Raw genomic sequence first — 10,941 nt, 5'->3', positions numbered from 1 at the left:
TGAATTATTCAAGATAATGAATAATGAAGGGAGAATTAAAACCAACATATATACCAAGTCAACGTTGAAGACCTAACTTGGAACATTGAGGTGGAGCTATGGGAACATAGGCAGTACAACCAAAAATACGTAAATGTGAAACATTTGGTTGGGAGCCTAAAGTAAGTTGTAAAGGTGAGCAGTCATGATTAGCTGTAGGACGAACTCGAATTAAAGTGGCAGCATGAAGAATAGCATGCCCTCAATCAGACAAAGGCAATTTTGTTCTCAAGAGTAATGGTCTTGCAATTAGTTGCAAATGCTTAATAAGAGATTTAGCTAGTCCATTATGAGTGTGATTATGAGCAATAAGATATTCAACATCAAAACCAATCGACATACAATAATCAAGAAATGTTTGAGATGAGAATTCGCCAGCATTATCAAGACAAATTGTCTTAATAGAGTGATTAGGGAATTGCACCTTGAGTTTAATTATTTGAGCAAGTAACCTGGTAAAGGCAACATTTCTAGTTGAAAGAAGACAAACATGAGACCAATTAGTTGATGCATCAATTAAAGCCATAAAATAACGAAAAGGTCCACTAAGTGGATGAATAGGTCCACAAATATCACCTTGAATACATTCTAGAAAGGTTGGTGATTCATATTCAATCTTGGTAAATGATGGTTTAATAATTAATTTGTCTTGTGAGCAACCAACACAATTGTAATCATTGGGCATCAGAATCTTCTGGTTCTTCAAGGAATGCCCAAAAGAATTGTTGATGATACAACACATCATGGATAATCCTAGATGACTAAGACGTTCATGCCAAGTCATAAAAGTTTTTAAGTCACAAAACTTCTAGTTCATGACAACATATGACTCAATGGGTCTAATGATTGTTTGATATAGCCCACAAGAATAAGAAGGAAGCTTTTCCTAAATGTGTTTTTTCCCAGAAATAACTAAAGAAATGAGAAGATATTCATTACTATCATCATTCATAGTTTCAATATGATATCCATTTTGGGGAATATCCTTGAAACTAAGAAGATTTTGCTTGGATTTAGCATAATAAAGAGCATCATTAATGTGGATTTTAGTTTCACTAAGTAAAATAATAGTTGCTCTTCTGGAGCCTTGAATCAAGTCTACAGGACCTGATATTGTATTAACATTAGACTTAACCAACGATAAGTTGGTTAAATATTTTTTATCATGAAGAATTGTGTGTGTTGTGGCACAATCTACAAGACATGCATCTACATTGGATGACGTATGATGTACCAAGGTATGAGAGAGATCCATGTATCTTCAAGTATAAATAAAGAAAAGAATTTAAATAAGAAATAATAAAATGTGAAATAAACTATAAAAGATGATTAATAAACAATGTGTTCAAAGACGATAACAAAATAAACATATTTTCAAAGAACTAAATAAAAACATAACATTTAATCATAATAAACATTTTCATCGCCAATTAGATGGTTAATTTTCCCATTAGATTCCCAAAGAAATTTGAGATATCTAAATGGGTTAGATTCACTAGGCCATCACTATCAATGAAGTTCATTTCAACTTCCCTTCCTTTTACTTTTATCGAGGCTTGATAAAGGTCAACAAAATGCTTTGAAGTACAACAAGTACGTGCCCAATGTCCTTTCATACCACATCTATGACATTTATTCTCACAAGCATGTTTACTTTATGGTTCTATCATCTTTTCAAGTTGTGCCTCTAAATTATTCCACTTTTGGTGGTTTGAGTTATTCTTTTTAATTTGAGAACCACTACGATGAGAAGAATTATGTTTAATATGACCTCAATCGCAACCACATACTCTACCTCAACCTCATCCATATCCACGTCCTTGTCCATGTCCAAGAGTTTGAATAGATATGGCATTGGCTTCAGGCAATGACATAGACCCAATAGGACAATATTGATGGTTTTTCAATAAAAGCTCATTATTTTGTTCAGCCACAAGAAGACATGAGATCAATTCTGAATATTTAGTGAAATGAAGCTCTTGATATTGCTACTACAGGAGCACGTTCGAAACATGAAAAGTCATAAATGTTTTTTCAAGCGTATCTTCTTTAGTGACCTTTTTCTCCACACAATTTCAATTGTGAGCTAATTTTAAATAAGGTCGAGTTATAGTCACTAACAAACTTGAAATCTTGTAATCTCAAGTACATCCAATCATAGCATGCCTTTGGAATGATTACGGTCATATCGTTCCTTTAGATTATTTCAAATGATGAAATGATCTTTGATCGTAAGGTATTCACATTTTAATCCTTCATCAATGTGATGGCGAAGGAATATCAAAGCTCTAAGCGATCCTACAGGGATGCATCATTTCCTTCTTTAATGGTATTTCCAATACTCATGACATCTAGATGAATTTTAGCATCCAGAACCCAAGATAAGTAGTTCTTATCCAAAATATCGAGGGCAACAAATTCAAGTTTTGTAAGGTTTGACATTATCTGAAAACTTTTTATGAGAAAGAAGAGAGAAGAGTTGTTCTATTTCTCTAAAGAGAAAAATGTCTTTCTATTTCTCTGAATAGAGTAAAATATTTCTATTTTTTTGTAGAGACTATTCGTGTTGATAATGTGTTATAAAATAATAAAGTGGAAGAAGAAGAAAACGAAAAAGAGAAATTAAAATATAAGAAGAGAACATAGTGAATTTTCATTAGAGGTATTTCTCTTTTGGAACCACAAAGAGATATACATCAATATCGATGGTCATCCACAAGTTTGATAAATTCTCGTATTTTATAACAAAAAAACTTTCTATATCTTAAAAGATATTTTGATCAATGTGATTAATTTTTATTTATAAGTAAATATTATTTTTAAAATTTTATTATTTATTCCAAAAGAAAACCTTTAATTGATGTCTTTTAAAATTAAAATAAAAAATTATTTTAAATTATTTATAAATTTGTTATCATGAATTTATAATGGTATCGTGATGATTTCGTATCGTTATGAAACATTGAAATGCTAACAAATAATGACGCCGAACTCACATGCATAATCAAATTTATTCCTATTACGCCCGTGCCAATCATGACCTTCCTGTTTACTGCGCAAGCATCAGGTGACTGAACAGGCAAGAGCAGGAGGCGGCACAAGAAAACAAGCAGAGGCACACGACGAGCGAGTGCCGGAGCGTGGTTATGTGACTTACGTCCCACTTTGCCATGTATCCCACATTTTTTGTGCCTTTAAATTTCCTCACTCCACAGCAGTTAACTACTGGCCAATATCTCAACAAACCACACCTAACGCTCCTCTTCCTCCTCCTTCCCAAAACGACGGCTTTTCATCCATGGCCCTCCGCCCTCTGCTCCATCTCCTTTGCCCCCTCTGCTTCCACTGGATCGCCGAGGAGATGACCGTCTCCGTCCTCGTCGACGTTACCACCGCCGCTCTTTGCTCCGGCGCCTCCACCTGTGCTGAGGTCATTTACATTAATGGTCTTCAGCAGACGGTATTTCACTCTCTTCTTCTCCGTCGTTCTCACTGTTGTTTTGGTTTTCTGTCAATTAAAACCAAAAATTTGGTCAAATGATTAAAATTTTAATTTCTTTGTTTTTCCCATATTTTCTTCGGAGCCAAATAAATTTTCTCTCATTGTTCTGGACTGGACTCATCTTTGATCATAACTTTCTCTTATTTTCTTATTCTTGACTGAGATTATAGAATTAATTTGTACAAATAAACATTTCATTCATCAATTTGAAAATTTATGCTGAAATTTTAGTTTTCAAAGGTTAGCATGACCTCACTGAAAGATAGCGTTGATTGGGAAAAGGAAGCTAGAACTCCTCGCTTTCAACTCCAATATCAATTTTCCTTTTGGAAGCTAATGCTGAGACAGCTACTGTTTTGGCACGTCCATATAATATTAATTTGTCCTTTTTCATTTTTCTGTCAATATTTGTTTTCTGACTGGCAGGTGTATTCATGGATATGTTGTTTAAACTTTGATGAGCTCAAAGAGGTGTAAGGAAATGGTCAATTTTTTGGTATTCATCTTTTTTTATTTTATTTTTTTAATTAGTCATCCCATAAGTAAGTCAACTGTTGCTTTCAAGACAAAAGTTGTTTAATATTGTATACCCTTCTCCAATAAAATCTCCATCCCAACTGCTCTCATGTCTTTCAGCATGCCCTGTGTAAAAAGAATCAGGATCCCATCAATGGTTTAGCATCACCCACCTAATAGATTTACATGATCAAGGGTTTGAGATTATCTCATGATTCTGGATCACTTGAAATTACTCTGTTTATAGTTGGGGGCCCATTAAATAAAGACCCAGTAATGGGATAGTATAGACCTAAGGTATCATGCTGTTGTGCTGCCAAGGAACCATGCTTCAGGTCAGGGGCTCAATGGAGATGTTCCAAAAATTTTCAAGGGTTGACTATCAAACTAGGGATTCCAGTATTGTTGCATATATGATAATGATAAACTGAGTGAACACGGGCAATATAGATGGTTGTTTCTTGGAAGTACTGTGACATTTTAGAGGCCATTGTGGTCCACTGATTCTTTTTAGTACAATATGTCATTTATTTGTTTAAACTGTAGCATTTTTCTGATATTTCAGTTTGCTAGATAACTTATATTGGAATTAGTGGTACATCACTTTCATCATTGTAGTGGGCCATGTTAACTTGTCAATTGTGGGGCAGCATGAATTAGTGCATATTTATGGTTAAGAGCGTCCAGGCTGGCTTTCTCTTCTATTACCATCTCCTTTGGTGGTGGTTTTCAAATAGTTGATTTATGATTTGGAGAATTTACACTCAAAATTTCCAGTAAGCACGTGCTATTCACATGGTTTTTTTCCTACTGGAGTACTAAGCTCTCATGTCATCTTGGCTTGTTGTTTTAGTACTATACCATTATTTTCTTTTAACCCATGCAAGTTGGCACTAAATTTAGTCTATAAGCGTATAGCCGCAGTGGCTGTAGCAAAGCCAGGGTGTTGACACTAGGGAGTATGAGAAAATTTCACAAAGATGGAAAGGATAGTCTATGAAATAAGCATTTTTTGGGCAAGCTAGTAGGTTAACCCTGGATATGGTCAATGAAAAAATGAAGAGTGGAACAGTAGCTGCTCTAGCTTTGATTGCAAAATTAATGAGGTTAAAATACCTCACATTGTTTATTTCACAAGTGACCTCAACCAAGACTCCAATCTAGCTGATTTTAGAGTGCTCTTGAGCTGATCCAAGCTCAGTACTGGGCTGCTTGTGCTCAATGCACAGGCTAAAAAACTCCAAAATAGGATTGAGTTTGGCTCAGTAATCTTATGATGAACTTGAACAAACCTCTAATTGTGCCAAGATCAAGTAGCTTGCTTCATTCTTGCTGCCAGAAAAGAGCTGCACACTGCTTTGGTTTTGGGTGAAGGCACCAAGAGATTGGAAAAAAGGGATTTGGGCTAAGGTTGTTAGAAGATTTTATAACACTCATTTTCTGGAAGATGATACACACTAAAAGAAAAAATCCTATATATGACTATATATTATTTGATATATGGAGCTGATGGTGTTGGTAAATTGTGCTTCTAAATTTTCCTTATTCATATGTGGAATTGATGATAGCAAACTGAAGAGCAGATTAAATATTTAGAATACATTTTACAAATAGTGGGCAGTAGTTGAAGGATCAAAGTGTATTTGGAGGGCCAAGCAAGATGTGCATTTAGGTTGTGAGATGAGACTTGGAACACATACTTAGAAGGTTTAGCAGAATAGTGTTTTTGATGATGAGTCCAAATAATTATTATGTGGAAGTTATAATGTTCATAAGCTGTGATTCTGAATTTTCCTTTGCACTGATTTTTTTTTTTTTTTTACCATAACATTCAGGTATATCTTCTTTCCTTGTAGGTTGTTGGAATTTTCAAGATGGTGGTGCTTCCAGTATTAGGTCAGCTTGCAGATGAGTATGGCCGGAAACCACTGCTAATGGTCACTGTATCCACATCTATATTCCCTTTTGGTATATTTTTTCTGAACATCCACATTTTGTACAATAATTCTGCGTATGTGTTTTGAGTAAACATCAGAGGTTTCCCTAAAGCCAGATATTTTATGCAATGAGGAATTCTTTCTGAACCAATTAACATATATAGTTCTTAAAAAATATATGTTGCCCAGTGTCTCTGCTAGCATTTGTACTTTGGAAGTCTATGATTAATGGACAACATGTGCATATCGATCATGAGCTTGTAAAGAGTTACGGAACTTAGTGACCTGCAAATCAAATAGACAATGAATATCTGCAACATGATTTCTGATACAAATCCTGGGCTCTTTTATGCAAGTGATGATATACTTATATTTAGCACCCCAGTATATTTCTCAGTAAATACATAATGGTTTCAAGATGTTGCTGCATTGTACTCTGAGGTGGGACATGAATATTCACAAGGTTCCTTATGTTTTCATTGCCCATGTTCCTGTTTCAGCTGTACTTGCTTGGAATAAGTCAAAAGGATTTGTATATGCTTATTATGTTCTTCGTACAGTTTCATATATTCTAAGTCAAGGGAGTATTTTCTGCATAGCGGTTGCTTATGTGGTAAGAAATTTTCCTTATTGTTATTGATTAAAATCGTGGATTGGGTTAAAAAGAATCACATTTTCCTTTCCACTAGTAGGCTGATGTGGTTGAGGACAGTAAGAGGGCTGCTGCATTTAGCTGGATTACTGGAATTTTTTCTGCGTCACATGTCTTGGGAAATGTTCTAGCACGTTTTCTTCCTGAAAAGTACATTTTTGAGGTACATCAGTGCTGTAACTCTATAATTAGCTTTAAACTGATTCTGTACTTCATTAATTTTGTCATATCCTCCTACTAATGAAGCCTTTTGTGTTTCAGGTGTCAATAGCCCTCTTAATCTTTGGTCCAGTTTACATGCAACTGTTTTTGGTTGAGACAGTTAGACGGGCTCCTAGGCAGGATCAACATTCAACTGGCTGCACAAAGATTTTCAAGGTTTTGCAGGAAAGATGCCTCTCTATGAAACATGCAGCAACTCTGGTTCTTAGCAGGTATATATGTTAATTACATTGTTGTTTCTGAATCTTGTTAATCTGGTATTTTAAGGGAACTCAACATACTTTTCTCTTTTTTTTCTTCGCTAATTTTTCTTCACACTAACATTATGTTGAATTTATCTTGCTAAAGAGCTCTGTTTTACTCCTCAGTCCAACACTCAAGGGAATATCTATTATTTCCTTCTTCTATGAGTTGGGTATGTCTGGCATCAGTGGGGTCTTGCTGGTAATATTCCTTAATCCAAAAAATTCAAAGCTGCTTACTTGTATGATTATAATCATTATTATAGGTCATGGTTTTGACAATTCTGGTGTTTTTAGGGTGCTAAACCTCAAATCTGACCCCTCTGCATAAACAGAGTAGGATACATGAAGCTGTATTGTTTTTGTGTAACAGTTCTGTGCCATTTATCTAAACATGGTTTGCCTATTGGCTGCATTCATGTGAAATGGTAGTAGATTTTTTTGGCTTGCACAGTTTGTTGTGTTATATGGGGAAATAATACTTTTTTTTCCCTGTTTTGAGAAATAAGCTTCACTTTGTCGCATGACTGACATCAGTTACAGGAACAAAATATATATTTAATTTCTTCATGGATCAAAATCCATATTTCCTTCATCTTTTTCAAGAAATACATACTTCTTTGATTTACAAGGTTGTGATAAATGAATATCCTACCAAACAAGGTATATAATAAATAGTAGTAATAGCTATGATTGTTACTGTTATTGATGGCATCTATCTGGGATTGTAAATAGTAATTCAATAACACCCCTAGTATAACCCCAACACATTATAATGACAACTTGATAGATGTGATTGAAGGATAACGTCATGTGAAACTCATACAACTTCTTGACACTCATATAAATTGTATGTGCAGTATTATCTGAAGGCAGCCTTTGGTTTCAACAAAAATCAATTATCAGAAATTTTGATGATGGTGGGAATTGGTTCAATTTTCTCTCAGGTATCTACCTTGTAAATTGTATTTTCCTGTCTTTATTTCAGGGGAAGATAATGAGATATATTCATATTAAGCCCAGTTTAGTGATCATAGAAGGCATGGTATAGACAAACTCATGCATATGTTGTTGATCTTTTGTGGCCTGCTTGCCCCATAATGAAAGTTTTTGCTGTCACCTAATGTAGGATGTGTTCTTTCTTTCATGGAATGTTTTTCAATTCCTCTGAATTCTCCATCCAATTCTCACTTTGGGGTTTGATTGTAGATGTTGATCCTTCCGCTAATAAATCCATTAGTTGGTGAAAAACTAATACTTTGCACTGCATTGTTTGCTTCAATAGCTTATGTGAGTTTCTCTTGATTCACTTATTTCAATGTCCCTTCTATTTTGCTCGTTTAACAAGGCATATTTCAAGTAAGGAAATTTCATCAATGTGCTTTTCCTGTGCAGGCATTGTTCTATGGGTTGGCGTGGGCATCATGGGTTTGTACTCTTACCTACTTGATGAATGTTTACTTTTAATTCTATCTCAAAGGAAAAGTCTTGTTGACTTACAGGAACAAGGGATAGTTTTGCAACTAAGGTTTCTAATGCAATGCTTTCCTACCTTTTCATATATCTTAATGGTATATATCTTATCGGATTTAAAAAAAAATAAAAATATTGGCTCTCTTACAATCTGCAATCCCCCTTCCCCTCTCTTAAGAATCAATCTAATTGTTTGTGTTGATTGATAAGTGTCAACACTGAGAATTCGTAGTCTCATTATTAAACTAATTTGAAGTTTCATGACACATGATCTTACCTTTACTAATGGGGAGGCCCTGCTTCATCACAGGTACCATACCTCAGTGCCTCATTTGGAGTCGTCTATGTCCTTGTGAAACCTTCTGTAAGTACTATTTCTATTGAATCTGTTTTCTTTCCTAGAATTCTGTAATGACATTCAATTATGGTTATTCACTTTATATTCAATTTTTAAAAAAATATTTTTTCCTCTTTTCCTGTGGGTTCTTTCTTTTTACTTGACAGACTTATGCTATTATTTCAAAAGCATCAAGCTCATCCAATCAGGTATGTAAGGATATCTACCATCCCAGTGTTGGTAATGATCATACCATTGTATCATGTGTAACAACTTGATTTGAATGCCTCATCAAGTCTAGTTAATCTTCCAAATCAAAATCATTAGAAAGCTGGATGTGTGAAACTCTATTCAGTAGAAATCAACATCATCAAGTTAAATTTAGAACTCGAATGAGCTAAAGTTTGCAGTGCTAGGTTCTACAAAATCTAGCAAACTATTCTACCTTAGTCGAGTTTATTGTATAAAATTTCAAATCAGGTTGGTATTTATTCAATCCTTAAGCAGTTCTGAGAACTTGTCCATAGCTGTATTTACTGATGTTCAAAATGCAGGACCCCAGACATCAACTGTTGAATTCACCATATTCCTTTGCTTGTTTAGGGTCCCTTATTGAGAAAGATGTTGATGAAAAAACACCCTGAATGCTTACAATTTTCATCTATTACCATCTTTTTCATCCTCCAATTACCTTAGATTTTCAATTGTTATGAAGGGAAAAGCACAAGGATTCATTGCTGGAATCCAGTCCGTTGCAAGTTTGTTATCACCGCTTGCAATGAGTCCACTGACATGTAAGCTAACTGTTGACATCTTTTGATAAGTGAATTTCAGAATCATTTCGATTGTACTGCTGAATCATTATGTTGATGTTTCTCCAGCATGGTTCCTGTCTAGCAATGCCCCTTTCAAGTGCAAAGGTTTCAGTATCGTTTGTGCATCGTTATGCATGGTAATCCCAAACTCTCTCTCTTTCTCTGATTTTCTTTATTTGTCTCCCCATCTCTTTAGCTCCGAACATTTTCAATTTTCCCCAGATGATTGCTTTATGTTATGCTGTTTTCCTGAAACAAGAAGAACCTGCAAAAGATGAGCCGAACAACAATATTGATGACATGGAAGCGGCTCTTCTATCATAATTGTTGAAGATAGCAGGATAGTAGTAAGCTCAAAACAGGACTCTAAGGCTGCCAATGTGTGCATATTCCAGAGGATCCAAGCCTACCTCCTGGCTCAAAAGTCCAACAAAGGAAAATACATGCAATCCTGGTATTCCTTGTGTTGCTGTTGTAAATGATGGAATGTAAATAGTAGTTTTGCATAATCATCCAATATTATTTTTGCACAAGTTCTAGTCTAATATTGATTCAAGGTGAAAATGGGTTGGGATCAGGAAATTACAAATTACAAGCTCGTGTTAAAAATAAAAAATTTAAAAATGGATTTGCACTTACCCTAAAAATGGAAAAAGTAATTTGACATGAATAGTAAATTTCGGAACCTAATTATTCTTTGGCATGACTAATGATAGAAGTCATAGGACCACATGGAAGACATGCCTAACCATACTTGGCCCATGTTTGGATAACTTTTGAGTAGTCAAGAACTTTTGTTAAGCTCAATAACAGCTGTAATGTTGTCTGGCTAATTTTGTTCAAAAATTATCTATCTATATTATTTATATACTAAATGAATTCAAGTACAATGTAAGTTTATTCATATACTATTACAATATCAAACCATACCATCAATTTGTCACCTAAAATTGGGTTATTATCTCACAGTTGTTTTGTTCATATCATTTTTAACATATTACTTCTTTTTCGTTTCTTTTTTAGTTTTGTCTTAATATTAAAATATATAATATAAATATGTATAAAATTTTTAAATTATCATATTCCTTTTAAAATATATGTATGTATGTATGTATATGCATGCTATTCATTTGAATTCTTATTTTGAGGACATGTTTGAATGCTTGTTAAAGGTCAAATACATTTTCAATGGAATGTCAAAAAGTA

The 10,941-nt window shown here is 34.3% G+C and overlaps 1 protein-coding gene across 2 annotated transcripts; it reads left to right on the top strand.

Moving 5' to 3' along the window:
* The first annotated feature begins 3,076 nt into the window (after positions 1-3,076).
* On the top strand, positions 3,077-10,280 carry LOC117927975 (hippocampus abundant transcript-like protein 1). 2 transcript variants are annotated; one of them, XM_034847716.1, is made up of 14 exons: positions 3,077-3,499; positions 5,914-6,025; positions 6,495-6,607; positions 6,687-6,809; positions 6,908-7,080; positions 7,237-7,312; positions 7,971-8,057; positions 8,320-8,400; positions 8,506-8,538; positions 8,894-8,947; positions 9,088-9,129; positions 9,636-9,714; positions 9,802-9,872; positions 9,995-10,280. In XM_034847716.1, the coding sequence occupies exons 1-14, from the start codon at positions 3,338-3,340 to the stop codon at positions 10,064-10,066; spliced, it is 1,278 nt and encodes a 425-aa protein (XP_034703607.1). In that variant the 5' UTR covers positions 3,077-3,337; the 3' UTR covers positions 10,067-10,280. The 2 variants fall into 2 exon arrangements, with proteins under 2 accessions (XP_034703607.1, XP_034703606.1); XM_034847715.1 differs by having other exon boundaries at positions 9,958-10,280.
* Positions 10,281-10,941: the final 661 nt, after the last annotated feature.

Source organism: Vitis riparia, chromosome 13, assembly GCF_004353265.1.
Source record: "Vitis riparia cultivar Riparia Gloire de Montpellier isolate 1030 chromosome 13, EGFV_Vit.rip_1.0, whole genome shotgun sequence".
Classification (NCBI taxonomy): domain Eukaryota; kingdom Viridiplantae; phylum Streptophyta; class Magnoliopsida; order Vitales; family Vitaceae; genus Vitis; species Vitis riparia.
Note: the sequence above shows the minus strand (reverse complement) of the source record. Positions and strands in the feature narration are given on the sequence as shown.